Source organism: Pelophylax lessonae (genome assembly GCF_965119305.1).
Source record: "Pelophylax lessonae genome assembly, chromosome: 5".
NCBI lineage: Eukaryota > Metazoa > Chordata > Amphibia > Anura > Ranidae > Pelophylax > Pelophylax lessonae.
The window spans coordinates 553,047,671-553,065,976 of NC_138772.1; the positions used below are offsets into that span (position 1 = coordinate 553,047,671).

The 18,306-nt window shown below is 49.6% G+C and overlaps 1 protein-coding gene across 4 annotated transcripts in view; it reads left to right on the forward strand.

Annotated features, from left to right (window-relative positions):
• NBEAL2 (neurobeachin like 2) overlaps nucleotides 1–18,306 on the forward strand; it is a 231,804-nt gene that overhangs the window by 97,620 nt on the left and 115,878 nt on the right. For 3 of the 4 annotated variants that reach the window (XM_082257949.1, XM_082257950.1, XM_082257951.1), the window contains exons 10-11: nucleotides 747–824; nucleotides 17,888–17,971. In XM_082257949.1, coding sequence (XP_082114075.1) covers nucleotides 747–824; nucleotides 17,888–17,971 — 162 coding nt within the window. The remainder of the gene's footprint in view (nucleotides 1–746; nucleotides 825–17,887; nucleotides 17,972–18,306) is intronic. The other variant, XM_082257952.1, reaches the window with a different exon arrangement.

The following is an 18,306-nucleotide window of genomic DNA, read 5'->3' on the forward strand; positions in this document are numbered from 1 at the left end:
CTGTACGGCAGAATTGCCATCTCTGCCCCCTTTCTGCAGGTCCTTGGTTTTCATGGCAAGTAGAGATTTTACCTCCAGTGCCATCTGCTGGTGAAATCTGGTATTGAGCGTATGGAGTACAATCTTACAGTAGTCCTCTCATTCACTGGTCAGGCTTTGGTCAGCTGAGTAGTTTAGGGAGCAGTGAGATGAGGGCCCAAATGTGATGGGGAGATGAGAGGTTTAGGTCTCTTCAACTACACAGGGGGTCATGACTACATAAAGGTTGTCTATATTGTTTGAAAATTCCCTTTAAGCAAATATATAATTAATTTTCTTGGGGAGCCCTGCACCTTCATTGATACATTTCTCCCTCCTGTATCTCCACAACTTGCTGTTGTCACTCCACCTTGTGTTTTTGTATTGGAACTCTACATAACTTTATTTTTTGGCTGGAGCCAGCCAGGGTGCCACTCCCTGCTTGGGTCTACCCAGTTTTCCACCTCTATAACTTTCTATGCCTTGTCCACTAGGGGGCAGTGATGGCAGTATTAGAGATAAGGTGTCAGTTGCCCCCTTGTGGATGGGAATATAGGAAGAGAGTAGGATGGGAAGTCACCAATGATCCTTGCTTGCTGTGATCTGGCCTGGGAGTGGGGCGGTGGTTTTCCCGATTGGACAAAAAGCTGAACAAAGTTGTGTAGAGTCCCGGTATGATTCCATTCATCTCCGTCTTCATGTAACTTTTCCTAATCCCATTTTGACAGCTTTATTTGTGCAGTGGTCGCAGTGCGGAGGAGACCGATCTGACCACTCAGTTACTGACCGAGCATGACATCATGAAGGTATTCTATTGGTCTTTGTTTTCTCATGTGGGGTCCTTTAAAACATGTGCAATGGGGACTTGATAAAGCCCAATGGTGGACAGGCTCATGGGAGGGGTCATGTGGAATCTGGGAAGGGAGGAGGAGCCTCAACTGATCAAAGCTCGTTGACTCCCTGGTCTTGTCCCGCCATGTTTAAAGGGTCGCTCCAACCAAGAGTAACATTCTCAGTGTTAAGTGGTGTTTGGTGGGCTAAGTGCCAACGTTTTCTTTTTTAAGAACAATTGGATGTTCTACCTGCCGTGCCACCTGGATCTGGTCCTGCCCAACTTTGAGTCCCGAAACACCACTGCACGTTCCATCTTCTTCTATTACATTTACCAGAATACATAATAAATAAAAATCAAGCCGGAATAATGGGCACAGCAGGGGCACAGACCCAGGAACCCAGCACAGAGATGGAGGGAACCCCTCATAGTGGGCACAGCAGGTGTACAGACCCAGGAACTCAGCACAGGGATGGTGGGAACCCCTCATAGTGGGCACAGCAGGTGTACAGACCCAGGAACTCAGCACAGGGATGGTGGGAACACCTCATAGTGGGCACAAGCAGGTGTACAGACCCAGGAACCCAGCACAGAGATGGAGGGAACCCCTCATAGTGGGCACAGCAGGTGTACAGACCCAGGAACTCAGCACAGGGATGGTGGGAAACTGCCATTCCACTCCCTGACAGCGAGGTGTGAGGTTGCTGATTCCTTAGCTCGTGTGCTTCCAGAAGCCAGGGGCTAGAGTTGTTTCTCTGCCCCAGGAGGGATGCTGGATCCTGGGGAGGACCCCGGCGGGGGCCCCCTGGATAGGCCTGAGACTAGGCCTCGGCCTATGGAAGACATGGAGCTCGGCCCAAGGAGGGGTGAATCCCTATCTACCTTAAGACGGAGGATTGTGGACAAGCTGACAAGGATTGAGAAAGAGGAGGAGAAATTGGCAGCTTTAAAAACTGAATTTAAAAAGAAAAAGTTGTATTGTGCCAAACTGTACAGTAAGAAGAGACCGGCTCTGAGGCCTGAATTAAAGGACTTGGAGCAAGCTTTGAGGAAGCAGAAAGAGTTGGTGAGCTCTCTGAAGGAAAGTAGCGGAGCTTTTAAGGAAAAATACAGGAATGAGGAACGTTTCAGCCGTATGAGGAGAGGAACCGTTTCCAGCATGGAGAGTGACCCAGCCAGTGAAGAGATTCAGGTACCGACAGAGTCAGCAGAGAGTGAGAAAGTGGGCCCGGAGGATGAGCCCAGCTCTTCAACACCTCAGACATCTGCTGAGCCCCCAATGGCGGAGGCCTCTGTCTCCCTCCCTCTGCAGCAGCAATGTGGAACATCTGAGCAGGAGGTTGAGGGGGGTACTGGCATGTTGGAGTTCATCGCTGAGCTGGAAACCCCTCTGGATGGAAGAAAGTTACATTTTTCTGCGGATTCCTCAGATGAGGATATGGATACCGTTCCTCGCCCTATGAAAGAGAGACCCGTGGAGAGAGGAAGATTCACCATTAAGCCTGCAACAACCAGGAGGGAGTTTGATCCCGCCATTAACCATGACACTGCAGAGGTAACACAGCAAGCAGGTACAGTGTGTGTGCAAAGTGGTGATATGAACTTTATTAATGACAATGTGCTTGCTGAGGGTTGTAGTGCTATGGGCTGTCAGCCCACACCCATAGACAATGTGCAGCATGCAGTGCAACCTGATGCACCTGCTAAAAAAACTTTAAATGCGATTGGTGGGAAAACTGAAAATAACTTTGAGCTTTTGGTTGAAGTGTCTGCAGAGAGGAGCACCACGGACATTGCAAAGGCTTTTCCTGACCCAGATAAAGCTGTTGTTCCTGAAAATGGTGCAGGAGATGCTGGGAGCAGTAGTGCTACAACTGTTGGGGATTCTGCAGTAAAAAAAACTGTGATTGAACCCAGGAAAGCAGCTGAGTGCTTAGAGAAGGGGGAGGGGGTGGGTCTTGTCTCTGCTGCTCCAAAGACTGCAAGGGTTGATTCAGGCTCCTTGTCAGCAGGTGTGGTTGTGTCTAAGGACAATGCTGTAATTACTGGTATGTCTGGGAGGAAAACCTATGCTGGTGCTGCTACAGGATCTGGTAGGGGGGAGCATGGAAATGGTTTATCTTCCTCACTATTTAAAAGGAGGAATGTGGTTCAGCTCAGATGGGAAGGCGAAGGTATTCCCCCATATAGGAGAGCTGTGGTTGATAAGATTCTGCAGATGGGGTTTAGACCCGAAGATATCTTCGCCCTGATCAGTCCGACCGGCTCCTATGAGTATGATTTGTCCTTTATCCGTCCGGAGTCTTTGGACATATTTTGGGAGAAATATGAACATGTGTGTAGGAGCCTGCCGGACTGGAGAGGGCTCATCCCCAAAGTTGTGTCACGTCAGCCACTTATTAAAATGGTGACGATTCTTGTGCGCAATGAGTCCATACCACAAGGGGATTTATCTGTATGGCTGAGGAGATATGGAGACATCCTGAGCCCCTTACACAAAATTATGGATGACCGAGGAATATGGACGGGGGGATGGTCTGTGCAGCTAAAACTGAGGGTTATTGATAATGTCATCCAGCATCTGCCATCCTCAGCTTTCCTGGGAAGGGACAGGCTGACCATCTTTTATCCAGGCCAGCCAAAACTGTGTAATAAATGTGGGGATAAAGGGCACTTTGCATCCTCCTGTCCAGTGATGAAATGCTCTCTGTGTCAGGATTTAGGGCATTTGGCAAAGGATTGCAACATTATAAGGTGCAACTTGTGCAATTCGGTTGGGCATCCTTATAGCCAGTGTCCCGAGGCAATGCATAACCAGCCTGAGCTCATGAGAGAGTTCTTCCGCCTGGACATGGAGGATGCTCAGAGCTCAGCAGCTAGGGTGCCTGCGATTCCCTCTGAGTCTGTGCCAATGCCCAGTGTGCATGTGTCTTCCCAGTCTGTGCGTTTGCCTAGTGTGCCTGTGTCTTCCCAGTCTGTGCGTTTGCCCAGTGTGCCTGTGTCTTCCCAGTCTGTGCGTTTGCCTAGTGTGCCTGTGTCTTCCCAGTCTGTGATTTCCCAGTCTGTGCCAATTCCCAGTGTGTCAGTGTCTTCCAAATCTGTGGTGCCCCAGTCTGTGCGTTTGCATGTATCAGTTACCGAGAATGTGTCCAATCCTTCTGTGTCTATGTCCTCCAAAATTGCAGAGGCCGCAAGAGGTGCTGATGCAGGGGCATCAAGTGCAGTGCCAGTCCCACCCCCTCGACATTTCAGGGCTTCTATTGGGGACCAGGGGATGCAGAGGAGTGGGGAAAATGGTGAAGAGGCTGGCCTGGTGGCAGATAAGGTAAGGGAGAGTGGGGGTGAAGGGGAGGCTAAGAGTGGGGAGACTGTAATTTGCAGTTTGTCCAAGGATGATGTGGAATGGTTGGAGGAGAAAAGGAAGAAGGGCAAAAGAAAAAAAAAAAGGTGTTCAGTTGCCCAAAGTCCTAAGGTTTTGCCCTTGAAAAATAAGTTTGGGGTCCTGTCAGATGATGACGATGAATGGGACTCGTTGAGTACGGCGTCTTCTATGGATGATGAGTCCCAGGGTGCATTGAAGCGCACTGGTTCTCCAGGAAGAGAGAGTAGTCAGGCTAAGAAACGGCTGCCTCAATTATCCTAATGGCAGTTCCCACTCCGTTAAAAGTGGCAACCATTAATGTTGCCAGCTTAAAATCAGTGAGTGCTCGTCATATGGCCTTATTTTTGCTCAGCGAGTTTGATGCTGACATTTTGTTTTTGCAAGAGACCCATCTCAGTAATCTGGCTGATATACATCTGGCAAAGAAGGAGTGGAAGCGTGGTCCCTCCTTTTGGTCTCTTGCGGCCGAGCCTTACAGCGGGGTTGCAGTCCTTTTTTCTGGTATGGTAACATGCCGACGGGTAATTGAGGTAGAGATTGGGAGATGCATGATTTTGGATGTCTCTGTGAGGGGGCAGGACCTGCGCCTGATTAACATCTATGGTCCCCAGACAAAATGGGACAGGAAATGCCTCTTTACAAAGATTAAGCCTTTTCTTTTTACGGCTCAGCAGGTTATCTTTGGAGGTGACTTCAACACCATTACTAGGCCTAAAGACAGGAGAGGTTTCAGAGATAAGCTGGGCTATGACAGCCTTTTCCTGAATGCAATGGTTAGGGAAGCAGGTCTGGTAGATGTGCACATTAAGCGCTGCCCAGACAGCACGGGGTTCACTTTTCAGCGAGGTAATAGTCAGAGTAGGATAGATAGGTTTTTTTTAAAGGAGGACTCTGCTTTTTCGGCACCTGTTTGTCGGGCAGTGGAGTTTTCTGATCACTGTATTCTATATTTGACTCTGAATGCCTCAGGCGTGCCACCTAGGGGGAGGGGTATCTGGAGATTGAATTCGGCCCTCCTGGATGACGAGGAAGTAAGACAATCCTTTGAGGAATTTTTTCAGGCACAGGTAACTATCCTAGACTTTTGCAACAGTAAGTCAGAATGGTGGGAGCTTATAAAACAGCGGACTGTTAGGCTTTTCAAGGCCATAGGGAGAAAGAGACAGCAAGATAAGTATATCACCTACCAGCGTTTGCGGAGGAAACTTGACCGCCTTGTATCGAATGGAGGAGATTCTGGGGCGATCTCTGAGGTGAAGCTCCTCCTGAGGACCCATCAATATGACCGGCACGCCTCTTTGGTTCAGGAAAGGGACTATGGGAAATACCATTCGCCTGACCCTTACCAGAATTGTAAACAGAGCGTAGCAGTTAAGACGGTCAATGGCCTGAAGGACAGTACGGGCTCTCTGACGAAGTCTAGGTCAGGGATCCTGGAGGTCGTCAGGTCATACTATGCTGATCTCCTGGGAGGAAAGAACCTTGATCGGACAGGGATGTTGAGTTTTTTGGACTCTACGCCAGGTCTGGAAAATATTGTTCCTTTGATGAATTTGACAGATGAAATCACTGCAGATGAGGTGATCCAGGCTATTGATAAACTAGCCATCAGGAAAACGCCAGGGCCAGATGGTTTGACAGCCGAATTTTATAAATGTTTTAAGAAGATCCTGGCTTCACACCTTGCGGAGGTTTTTAATGGCTGTTTGCATGAGGGTTCTCTCCCTCCTTCCATGAGGCAATCTGCAGTGGTTCTTCTGTCAAAGGGCAAAGATCCTTCGATGATTGAGAATTGGCGCCCCATTAGCCTTCTTAATGTCGATAGAAAGATACTGGCAAAGATTTTTTTCTGGCGATTATCATCAGTGGCAGGCGATTTGTTATCCCATCACCAGCACTGCGCAATCCAGGGTAGAAGCACTTTCTCAGCTGTGTTAGCTGTCCGGGAGGCCTTGGAGCGTTGTAGGGCTGCTGGTTGGGGTAAATATCTGCTGACATTGGATCAGGCTAAGGCCTTTGATAGGGTTAATCATGAGTACCTATGGCTCCTTCTTGGCAAGTATGGCCTGGAGGGGGGTTTCATTGATTGGCTCAAGATTTTGTACAAAGGGGCTGAAAGCTTTCCTCTGGTTAATGGTTGGGTTGGGCAGCCCTTTGTGGTTGGCTCAGGTGTGCGTCAGGGGTGTCCTTTGAGTCCTCTGCTATATGCGTTTGCAATCGACCCCTTCATTAGAAGGCTAGAGAGTGGACCATTGTGTGGGGTACCTTTGGGCATCGCTGGTGAGCCTCCTTTGAAGGTTGTGGCTTATGCTGATGACGTTTCTGTTTTTGTCTCTGGGACTGGGGAAGCGCAGGAGGTGGTCTCAGTGACAAGGCAGTATGCGGAAGCATCAGGTTCAAAGGTCAACCAGGACAAGTGTGAAGCTTTCTGGATGGGCGTGGAAGGTGAGAGCTTTGTTCTCCCGGATGACTTCCCGGAGCCCCAACAAAAAATTAGAGTTCTAGGCATTGAATTTGGCCCAGGTGACTATGGTCATGCAAATTGGGTGAGCAGGCTGGAGAATGCCAATGCCAAGGTGGCGAGCTGGAAAAGTTGGCGGTTTTCCTTAAGGGAAAAGGTTGATCTGATCAAAGGTTACCTGATTCCAATTTTTCTGTATGTCAGTTTTGTCTGCATTTTGCCAGTGTCTCTCTATACCAGGATCTATAGTTGTTTCTTCCAGCTGTTATGGGGAAACAGAATAAACCTTGTCAAAAGGAGTGTGACTTATCTTCCTAGGCGGGAGGGTGGTCTAGGAATGATCAACCCTGTAGTCTTTTTCTCTCTGATGTTTGTAAAGTACAACCTTGGTAACATGTTGGCAGAGAGACCGCCTGGGTGGGTTGGTATTTTCCAGTCCTGGTTTAGGCCCTTTCTGCGAAACTGGGAAAATGGTGGGCCAGTGAAAAGCCTGAGGGTCAAGCATGATAAGCTCCCGACTTATGTTGCCCCGTGTTTGAAAATACTTCGGCAGTGGCAAGTAACGGCAGGGGAGATCAGATCTCTTCCAAGGAAACTTCTTGAGAAGCGGATCATGAGCTCTGTTTTTTGCGAACCACTGGCCTTAAGGGATTGCCCAAGCCTAGTTTTGGGGGAGGGTTTGCGTTTGATTAATTTGGAGAGAATCCCAATGAAGTTTAGGGATCAGGCTTGGCTCGCTTTCCATGGAAAACTATATGTGAAGGGCAACCTGAAGTTTCTCTCTGTGAGTGATCGTGGCTGCCCGAGAGTAGAGTGTGGAGGTGCGGTGGAGTCCATGGATCATTTTTTGCTTCAGTGCCCTTTTAATATAGAGGTGTACAAGAGGGTAGGGAGGGCTCTGAGTGTACCCTTCCTCCCCCATATGAGTTATGCAGAGTGGGTGTATGGGGCATTCCAGACTCGCCGGGATTATGATTTGGAAACACTTTTTTTAGTTAGTGTAGTAGTCCGTTATTTCACGTGGAGTGCACGGTGCCAGGTATCCTTACGGAGTAAAATCCTCCCTGTTGAGGTGGTGGTGCAGAACATTCTGGGTGAGGTTGGGAAGATTCGAGGTCTTGAGAAAGACAGGTGGCAGCAGGAGGCCTGGATAAAGGCGTGGAGGAATATCAGGACTCTGTAGCTGCTGCCTGTTGATCTCGGGGTGTGCGGCTTTTCTTTCTGTCCTTGCTTCACTCCCCTAGATTTTCAGATAAAATATATTTTTGATAAAAGGCTACATGCATGGTGACGGTGATGTTCCTTAGTCTGGCTCTCTCATAGGGTTTATGCTGTGCGCAATTTGGTTTATTTATTATGTTCTTGTTTGGTTTTTGGTTTTGTATAGTTATATTTAATTATTTTGTAAATATGTTATTTATTAATTTATTTATTATGGTTTTATTGTATATAAGTTGTTGTTTGTAAGATTTTTCAATAAACAAAATTAACCCCTCATAGTGGGCACAGCAGGTGTACAGACCCAGGAACTCAGCACAGGGATGGTGGGAACACCTCATAGTGGGCACAAGCAGGTGTACAGACCCAGGAACTCAGCACAGAGATGGTGGTAACCCCTCTTAGTGGGCACAAGCAGGTGTACAGACCCAGGAACTCAGCACAGAGATGGTGGGAACCCCTCATAGTGGGCACAGCGGGTGTACAGACCTGGGAACTCAGCACAGGGATGGAGGGAACCCCTCATAGTGGGCACAGGTGTATAGACCCAGGAACTCAGCACAGAGATGGTGGGGATCCCTCATAGTGGGCACAGAAGGTGCACAGACCCGGGAACTCGGCACAGAAATGGTGGGAACCCCTCATAGTGGGCACAGTGGGTGTACAGATATAGGAACTCAGCACAGGGATGGTGGGGATCCCTTATAGAAGGCACAGAAGGCTGGAAGACCTTGGAAATCAGTGCAGGGATGGTGGGAGTCCCTCACAATGGATCACAGCTAGTGTGAAGATCTGGGAACCTCTCATATTGGGCACAGCAGACATGCAAACCCTGGAACTTGGAGCTGGAATGTTGGGAACCCCTCATAATGGCCACAGCAGTTGGGTACATTGCACCAATATTCTTGCTGAGAGATAAAGAAACAAACTGTTGGGGCCTAATGGCCCAATAGCCACAAAACACTGAAAATCTGCGCTTGGGTGGACTGACCCTTTAGTAAGTTTGGATTGCCCAGGATTTAATGACTTTTTTAGTAGGTGTATTTTTTTTTTTTACTAGGTGTAAACTTACCTGTTTAATGGTACAAATGTGCAAAGATTGTTGTTTAAGCCACTAATGAGCACTAACTAGATGTTGCTTTGACTGAGTGTCTGCGGTGTGCTGTGTGTGCTTTGCATGGTGTCATTCTTCTGTGAGACGTCATTAATTGTCATTGCTACTTGGTAAAACGTGTCGCTGTTTCTTGAAGGCAGGGCAGTTATCGTCAGAAATTTTGGGGACCCTTACACAGCTTTAGGCCTGGGCCCCCCTGGACCTGACCATCAACATTCCCCAGGCCCCACCCCCCACTGGCTGTCCCATCCCGTGCCCATCTCCCCCCCCCCCCCCATCCTGTGCCCATCTCCCCCCCCCCCCATCCTGTGCCCATCTCCCCCCCCATCCCGTGCCCATCTCCCCCCCCCCCCATCCCGTGCCCATCTCCCCCCCCCATCCCGTGCCCATCTCCCCCCCCCATCCCGTGCCCATCTCCCCCCCCCATCCCGTGCCCATCTCCCCCCCCCATCCCGTGCCCATCTCCCCCCCCCATCCCGTGCCCATCTCCCCCCCCCATCCCGTGCCCATCTCCCCCCCCCATCCCGTGCCCATCTCCCCCCCCCATCCCGTGCCCATCTCCCTCCCCCATCCCGTGCCCATCTCCCCCCCCATCCCGTGCCCATCTCCCCCCCCCCATCCCGTGCCCATCTCCCCCCCCCATCCCGTGCCCATCTCCCCCCCCATCCCGTGCCCATCTCCCCCCCCATCCCGTGCCCATCTCCCCCCCCCATCCCGTGCCCATCTCCCCCCCCCATCCCGTGCCCATCTCCCCCCCCCCATCCCGTGCCCATCTCCCCCCCCATCCCGTGCCCATCTCCCCCCCCATCCCGTGCCCATCTCCCCCCCATCCCGTGCCCATCTCCCCCCATCCCGTGCCCATCTCCCCCCCCCATCCCGTGCCCATCTCCCCCCCCATCCCGTGCCCATCTCCCCCCCATCCCGTGCCCATCTCTCCCCCCCATCCCGTGCCCATCTCCCCCATCCCGTGTCCTCCTCCTCTCCTATCTCCTCCATCCCATGTCCTCCTCTTCCAATCCTATCTCCTCCTCCTCCATCCCATGTCCTCCATCCCATGTCCTCCTCTTCAAATTCAATCTCCTCTTCCTCCAATCCTATCTCCTCTCTCTTGCACTGGGCACACTTCCTGTTTGCCGGGGCCCGGGGCCCTCCTGGCGCTCAGGCCCCATACAGGTGTATCATCTGTACCCCCCTGATGGCGGCCCTGCTTGAAGGTGATCAGGGGTGTCTGGGGGGGGGGGGGGTGGTGTCCGCAGCTCTATGCTGATCCTTCAATCTGCAGCTCTCAGCTCGTGGATTAAATTGGGGTCATTTACACAAAATAAATTCTAGGGAAGCAATTGCATAGTGTGTAGTACCACATTGGGTTGTAGGTGTCACTTTTAAGTTGAGTACGGATCTTTATTCTTCATCCAGGTGGCTGACACCCAATCGTTGTCAGTGATCATCACTGGGGTTACCTCCGCAGCTAACCCTTTGCATACACCAAGAGTAAATGCACGAGAACATTTTAAGATGGCCAAGTGGACAATCCCCAAGTTTTCTAACTATATTATTGTTTCCGCATGACCATGTTTTACAGTCCGACAACCAACATATTACTGCTCCGAACGAAATGTTGGTTCGTCACATACCACACGATACGAATCCTATGTATGGCGTGATCAGTTGCTGTCCCATCTGCTTTCTGCCCCTTGTAATATGTGTGTTTGGTATCCAGCTGATCGCTATTTTCTTATACATTTGTGTACTGTAAATGTTATACACTCACCGGCCACTTTATTAGGTGCACCTTACTAGTAACGGGTTGGACCCTCTTTTGCCTTTATTCTTCGTGGCATAGATTCAACAAGGTGTTGGAAACGTTCCTCAGAGATTTTGCTCCATAGTGACATGATAGCATCACGCAGTTGCTGCAGATCGGCTGCACATCCATGATGCCAATCTCCCGTTCCACCATATCTCAAAGGTGCTCTATTGGATGAAATGTGGTGAGTGTGGAGGCCATTGGAGGACAGTGACCGGATCTGGTGAGTGTGGAGGCCAGTGACCGGATCTGGTGAGTGTGGAGGACAGTGACCGGATCTGGTGAGTGTGGAGGCCATTGGAGGACAGTGACCTCATTGTCATGCTGAAGAAACCAGTGGTGAGATGATTGGAGCTTTGTGACATGGTGCATTATCCTGCTGGAAGGAGCCATCAGAAGATGGGGACACTGTAGTCATAATGGGATGGACATGGTCAGCAACAATAATCAGGTAGGCCGTGGCGTTTAAACCACTAAAGGGGCCCAAAGTGTGCCAAGAAAATATCCCCCCCCCACTATTACACCACCAGCCTGAACCATTACCCCCCCCCCCCTCCTCCACACCATTACACCAGCACCAGCCTGAAACATTACCCCCCCCCCTTCCACACCATTGCACCAGCCTGAACCATCACCCCCCCCCCTCCTCCACACCATTACACCAGCCTGAACCATTACCCCCCCCCCCTCCTCCACACCATTACACAAGCACCAACCTGAACCATTAGCCCCCCCCCCCCCCCTCCACACCATTGCACCAGCCTGAACCATTACCCCCCACCCCCACCCCCCCCACACCATTACACCAGCACCAGCCTGAACCGGTGATACAGTGCAGGATGGATCCATGCGCCCAATTCTGACCCCACCATCTGAATGTCGCAGCTGAAATCCAGACTCATCAGACCAGACAACGTTTTTCCAATCTTCCATTGACCAATTTTGGTGATCCTGTGCCAATTGTAACCTCAGTTTTCTGTTCTTAGCTGACAGGAGTGGCACCCGGTGTGGTCTTCTCCTGCTGTAGCTCATCTGCTTCAAGGTTGGATGTGTTGTGCATTCAGAGGTGGTATTCTGCATACCTTGGGTGTAACGCGTGGTTATTGGAGTTACTGTTGCATTTCTTTCATCTTTAACCAGTCTGCCCATTCTCCTCTGACCTCAACAAGGTATTTTCTTCTACACAACTTTCGCTCACTGGATATTTTCTCCTTTCCCCACCATTCTCTGTAAACCTGAGAGATGGTTGTGTGTGAAAATCTCAGAAATACTCAGACCACCAACAACTGTGCCATGTTCAAAGTCACTTAAAGGGTAACTCCACCTTCGTGGGGAAAAAAAATAGCAAAGACATAACAATATAGCGTATACTGACACAAATCATATTGTGATTGAATGTTATTAAAAATGACCTTTCATTTTCAATCTGCAGCTGTTGTCATTTTCTGAAAATGCAATGCAATATGGCCGCCTAGATCTGTTCTGTACACAGAATGTATACTGACCACACCCCCAGAAACATCATTTCCTGCTTGTGTGATTGGCTCTGTCATCACTTCTGGCTTTTCCCCTTCGCTCTAACGATCCCTGCATGTGCTCACAGCGGGGCATGGCAGGGACAGATCTCAGAGTGAGAGAATGATCTCCCTGCAAGGCATACCGCCCACACAGAGAGGTACTAGACTCGGGCCAGGTAGGGGAGAGAGATGCAAGGAAGGTTTGGAATTTAGCTTGCGCACCCCTGATCGCTGTACGCAGTGCGCCCCTGATCGCTGTACGCAGTGCGCCCCTGATCGCTGTACGCAGTGCGCCCCTGATCGCTGTACGCAGTGCGCCCCTGATCGCTGTACGCAGTGCGCCCCTGATCGCTGTACGCAGTGCGCCCCTGATCGCTGTACGCAGTGCGCCCCTGAGCGCTGTACGCAGTGCGCCCCTGAACGCTGTACGCAGCGCGCCCCTGAACCCTGCACTCTGTACACAGCACACCCCTGAACCCTGCACTCTGTACACAGCACACCCCTGAACCCTGCACTCTGTACACAGCACACCCCTGAACCCTGCACTCTGTACACAGCACACCCCTGAACCCTGCACTCTGTACACAGCACACCCCTGAACCCTGCACTTAGTGTATTCCTGAACTCTTCATGCTGTACGCAGCGCGCCCCTGAACGCGGCACTCTGAGAGTAGCATATCCCTGATCCCGGCACTCTGTACTTAGTGTATTCATGAACTCTGCACTCTGTACAAAGCGCACCCCTAAACTCTGCTCTCGGTACATAGCTTATTTCTGAACTGCACATAGCACACATCTGAACGTAGCATATTCCTGCACTCTGTACACAGCACACCTCTGAAGCCTGCACTCTGCACTTAGTGTATTCCTGAATGCTGTATGCAGCGCACCCCTGAACCCGGCACTCTGAGAGTGCCATATCCCTGAACCTGGCACTCTGTACTTAGTGCACCCCTTAACTCTGCACCCTGTAGCGTATTCATGAACTCTGCACTCTGTACAAAGCGCACCCCTAAACTCTGCACTCTGTACATAGCTTATTTCTGAACTGCACATAGCACACCTCTGAACTCCATACATAGCATATTCATGCACTCTGTACACAGCGCACCCCTGAGCTCTGTACACAGCGCACCCCTGCGCTCTGTACACAGCGCACCCCTGAGCTCTGTACACAGCGCACCCCTGCGCTCTGTACACAGCGCACCCCTGCGCTCTGTACACAGCGCACCCCTGAACCCTGCACTCTGTACATAGTGCACCCTATATACAACTGGCCCTTTAAGGGCAACCACACTGCTGATATGGCCCACAATGAATTTGTGTTCATCCCTGTCCTATAGGATTCACTCCACAGAATAGCACCCTTGTACAGCAGGGCTGATGTGTGAGCAGTAGAAGCAAATCGGTTCATGTACTGATAGAAAGGGGCGATCAGTGTGACAGAGAGGAGCCCATCACTGTGCTGCTGCTTCTTTCACTGTCCAGTCACAGGCTGGAGGTGGGTCCAGGAGAGGACCTGGGCTCAGAGGAAGTGGGTGGAATGATGCTGGCCGTCAAACTGAGGACATCTAGTGGCAGAAAAAAAGTGGGGACAATCTCTCTGGACTGGAGGGGATTGTTATTTTACCTTTTAATGGGCTATTCATTTTTTTTTTTATTGTTTTTTGTGTGGTTTTCTGCTTCAGTTTTGTTATATACCCAGTCAGCTTCCAGCTTTCATTTTTGCTTTCTAGCGGTGTGGGAAAATGAAGGGATTGTTTGCTTTCCTTTGGACTTTTTATAGCACTCTCTCCCTTTCTCATACCTGCCTGGGCGGGCGGCGGTAAACACGCAGTGTAAACAGCTCGTTATTTGGGTATGGCAGGCCAGGCTCATATAGCATGTCCTCTGGGTAATCCTGACTCACATTCACCAACCGGCCGGACTGGTTCTGTGTGAATCCCGGGCAGATCCCAGGATTAGTGATGCTCGGCGGCACTTTGTTTTTGGTGTTCTGTTTTCTCTCTGATCTGTCTCCATCCTGCAAGATTAGCGCCATCTGATAGTCAGTGTGTATTGTACAGCGCCGGCGCTTCTGTGCCGCTCGCTATCTCCCATACCTGCCTTGTAAGCCCCTGTTTGCATCAAGAGTGATCCCAAATTACGTTTGATGTATTTCAAGCAGTGATAACCCCTAACTGGATGGCTTTTATCTTTCATCAGATAATGGTGTTACCTTTCTTTTCATTTTTTTCCCCCCATCAGAGTGTTGCTGGTCTCCTTCAGCCTCTTTCAGACACTTCTGTCTGCACTCACTCTATCTGCAGGTTATTGCTCTGGTCCAGCTTCTTGATAGTGACAATGGTGGACCATGCTTGTGCTATGTGTGTTTCACTTTTAGACCCCAGCAGGGGCCACAGGTGACCAATCACCCCCAATTCCTGCACCTGCAGACTTCAGATCACCCCCAGTCCTGGCACCTTCAGATCTCAGATCACTCCCAATTCCAGCACCTTCAGACCTCAGGTCACCCCCAATTCCAGCACCTTCAGACATCAGGTCACCCCCTAATTCCAGCACCTTCAGACCTCAGGTCACCTCCAATTCCAGCACCTTCAGACATCAGGTCACCCCCTAATTCCAGCACCTTCAGACCTCAGGTCGCCTCCAATTCCAGCACCTTCAGACCTCCTGATCACCCCCAATTCCAGCACCTTTAGACCCCCGATCACCCCCAATTCCAGCACCTTCAGACCTCACATCGCCCCCAATTCCAGCACCTGCAGACCTCAGGTCATCCCTATTTCCAGCACCTTCGAAACTCTCATCACTCCCAATTCCAGCACCTTCAGACCTCAGAGCACCCCCAATTCCAGCACCTTCAGACCCCCTGATCACCCCCAATTCCAGCACCTTTAGACCCCTGATCACCCCCAATTCCAGCACCTGCAGACCTCACATCACCCCTATTTCCAGCACCTTCGAAACTCGCATCACTCCCAATTCCAGCACCTTCGGACCTCACATCACTTCCAATTCCAGCACCTTCAGACCTCACATCACTCCCAATTCCAGCACCTTTGGACCTCGCATCACTCCCGATTCCAGCACCTTTGGACCTCGCATCACTCCCGATTCCAGCACCTTCGGCGGACCTTACATTACTCCCAGTTCCAGCACCTTCGGACCTCACATCACTCTCAAAACCAGTACCTTCGGACCTCAGAAACACCCCTAGTTCCAGCACCTTCACACGTTACATTACCCCCGATTCCAACACCTTCAGACCCCTGATCACTCTCAATTTCAGCACCCTCAGACCAACCACCCCCAATTCCTGCGCCGCCACCACCCCCAATTTCTGCGCCTTCACATCTTGTAATGGGCATCACTGGCATCGTGGAGGCTCTTGTAATGGGCATCACTGGCATCGTGGAGGCTCTTGTAATGGGCATCCCTGGCTTCGTGGAGGCTCTTGTAATGGGCATCACTGGCGTCGTAGAGGTTCTTGTAATGGGCATCACTGGGGTCATACATGTTCTGTCATGGTCATCACTGGGGTCGTAGAGATTTTTGTAATGGGTATCACTGGGGAAGTAGAGGTTCTTGTTGGCTTTCACCAGACAGAGGTCTCCACAACCAGCATAGACACTGCTGAATCCTCCATTTTGTTAACAGGTCAGCAATTGCTACAAGGAGGAGACAAAAATGCACTAAAAAGTTTGTTGCTCATTTTCAGGCACTCTATTTAAAGCCTATGGGGCCAAAAACAGCAGGAAAAAAAGCTACTTTGCTTTTTCGCATGAAAGGTGGCTGAATGATGTTCTGGTGGGAAGGGGCACTATTGCATATAATAGAAATCTTCATTCTGAACGTTGTTGCGCCTTGGGAAAAGTGCAGCTAATCGCAACAGTGCGCATGGGGGCTTACTCAGCCCCCACCCCTTCAAGTGATCAGACTGCAGCATTGTAAATTTTGTCCACTTTTGACCGTTTTTCTTTTTTTTTTCTTTTCAACTTTTATGACCCAGAAAAAAAAAATAGTAGCAAAAAATAAATAAAGTGTGGTAATTTTTTAAAAGCAAAAGAAAAATTGATACAATTCTTTTCCTACTTCTGGGTGTATACATTGTAAATTTTAAGAAAAAAATGAATCTGAAGGTTTCCAAATGTATCTTCTCCGCCAGTCAATGGTGCCATTAATGTCTTATTCCTGCACCCACCATGGGCTAACATGGGGCGACATTCATAACGTGCAATGACAAAGATAAACCGCGTACCGCACGGTAATAATCTACACATCCGTTAATTGGTTAATGCCAAGTTCTTTTTGCCTCTGCCAGTTATCTGCTCGTTGGAAGTATCAGACTCCTCTCCAGCCCCCAGGAGATGTCTCCTCGTCACCGTTCTTGTAGTCTAGCCTGTAACACAATAGAATGCGAGGAAAGCAGATAGATACCCCCTCTTCCCAGGGGGGCCAATTATCCGCTCACCAGATGTGCCAGTCACCTGTCACCGGAATTCCCATCCCTCCAGCACACTGTCCTCCCCGTGTATACCCGACATGTCATGTATGTGTTGGTTTTCATCAAATACCGCTCTGCCGGGGGACATCCGATGATCACCGGGATTTGTGACCGTCGTGAGCCAGCCTAGGGGTAAATAAAAGAGGTCTCTGACCATCCGAGTACACAATTTACATAGAAAGTAGAAAAAAAAAATGCCACGAGTACTCCAATACCATCATATTGTATAAAATATTCAAACTTTTTTTTTTTTTTTTTTTTTTTTTTTTAGAATACCAGCATATAAAAAAAAAAAAAAAAAAAACTTTAAGCACTCCCACACCATTTATGTGCCCAAGAACTGACCTCAATAATTGGACCACAGCGTGCAATGTATATACCGTACTTTCCGGCGTATAAGACGACTGGGCATATAAGACGACCCCCCTAATTTTCATCTACCGGTAATACTTATACTTAGGTTACCTTGGAGATATTATACTCGGCGTAAAAGATGACCCCCCCATTTTTGGGGGATTTTTTTGAGGTTCAAAAGTAGTCTTATACGCCAGAAAATACAGTAATTCTAAAAACTCCACCACCATATGACATCTGTAGTTCAAAACGCATGTAAAACAAGAACATTACCACAGTGTATATTTTATATATATATAAAATGAAAATTCCAAAAAAGCATAGAACCTTTTTAATATCAGTAGTGACTGGCAAGAGGCTGCAGTCCTTGCATGGCTTCTTCAGTCCTAAATATGAACAGATTTATAAATGAATTGGGATTTGTTATCTAGAGGTGTAAATAGGATAATTTGTAAACGGTTGGTGGGTCCATGATGTTGTATTACGAGGTGGCATGGTTTGCATTTGGCAGTGGTGGAGGGCCGCGCGGGGGGGGTGTTATGTCTTTTTTTTTTTTTTTTTTGATGGTGGGGTGTTTCAGCATGTTATAATTCGATATAGAATGGTGGGGGTCGCTCTTCCCGCATCACAAAGTCATCCTCTTCAGGTCAGTTACTCCTCCTCTGTTTACTGTTTAGGTCATCGACTCAGATTCAGATTCCATCACAGTTAACGCCATCAGCGTTCTGACCTCCATCATGAGGAATTCTCCATCTGCCAAGGTGAGTCTGCTGGCTGTATGTGTGCAATCCCAGAATTCCACCCGAGACAGCTGGACTAGAATCCCACTAATAGTAGTTTGTGTCTCTGCCCCTCCCACAATGGTGCGATTTTCCTGCAGTAGTTTGTGTCTCTGCCCCTCCCACATTGGTGAGATTTCCCTGCAGTAGTTTGTGTCTCTGCCCCTCCCACAATGGTGAGATTTCCTGCAGTAGTTTGTGTCTCTGCCCCTCCCATAATGGTGAGACCCCCCCCCCAGTAGTTTGTGTCTCTGCCCCTCCCACAATGGTGAGATTTCCCTGCAGTAGTTTTTGTCTCTGCCCCTCCCACAATGGTG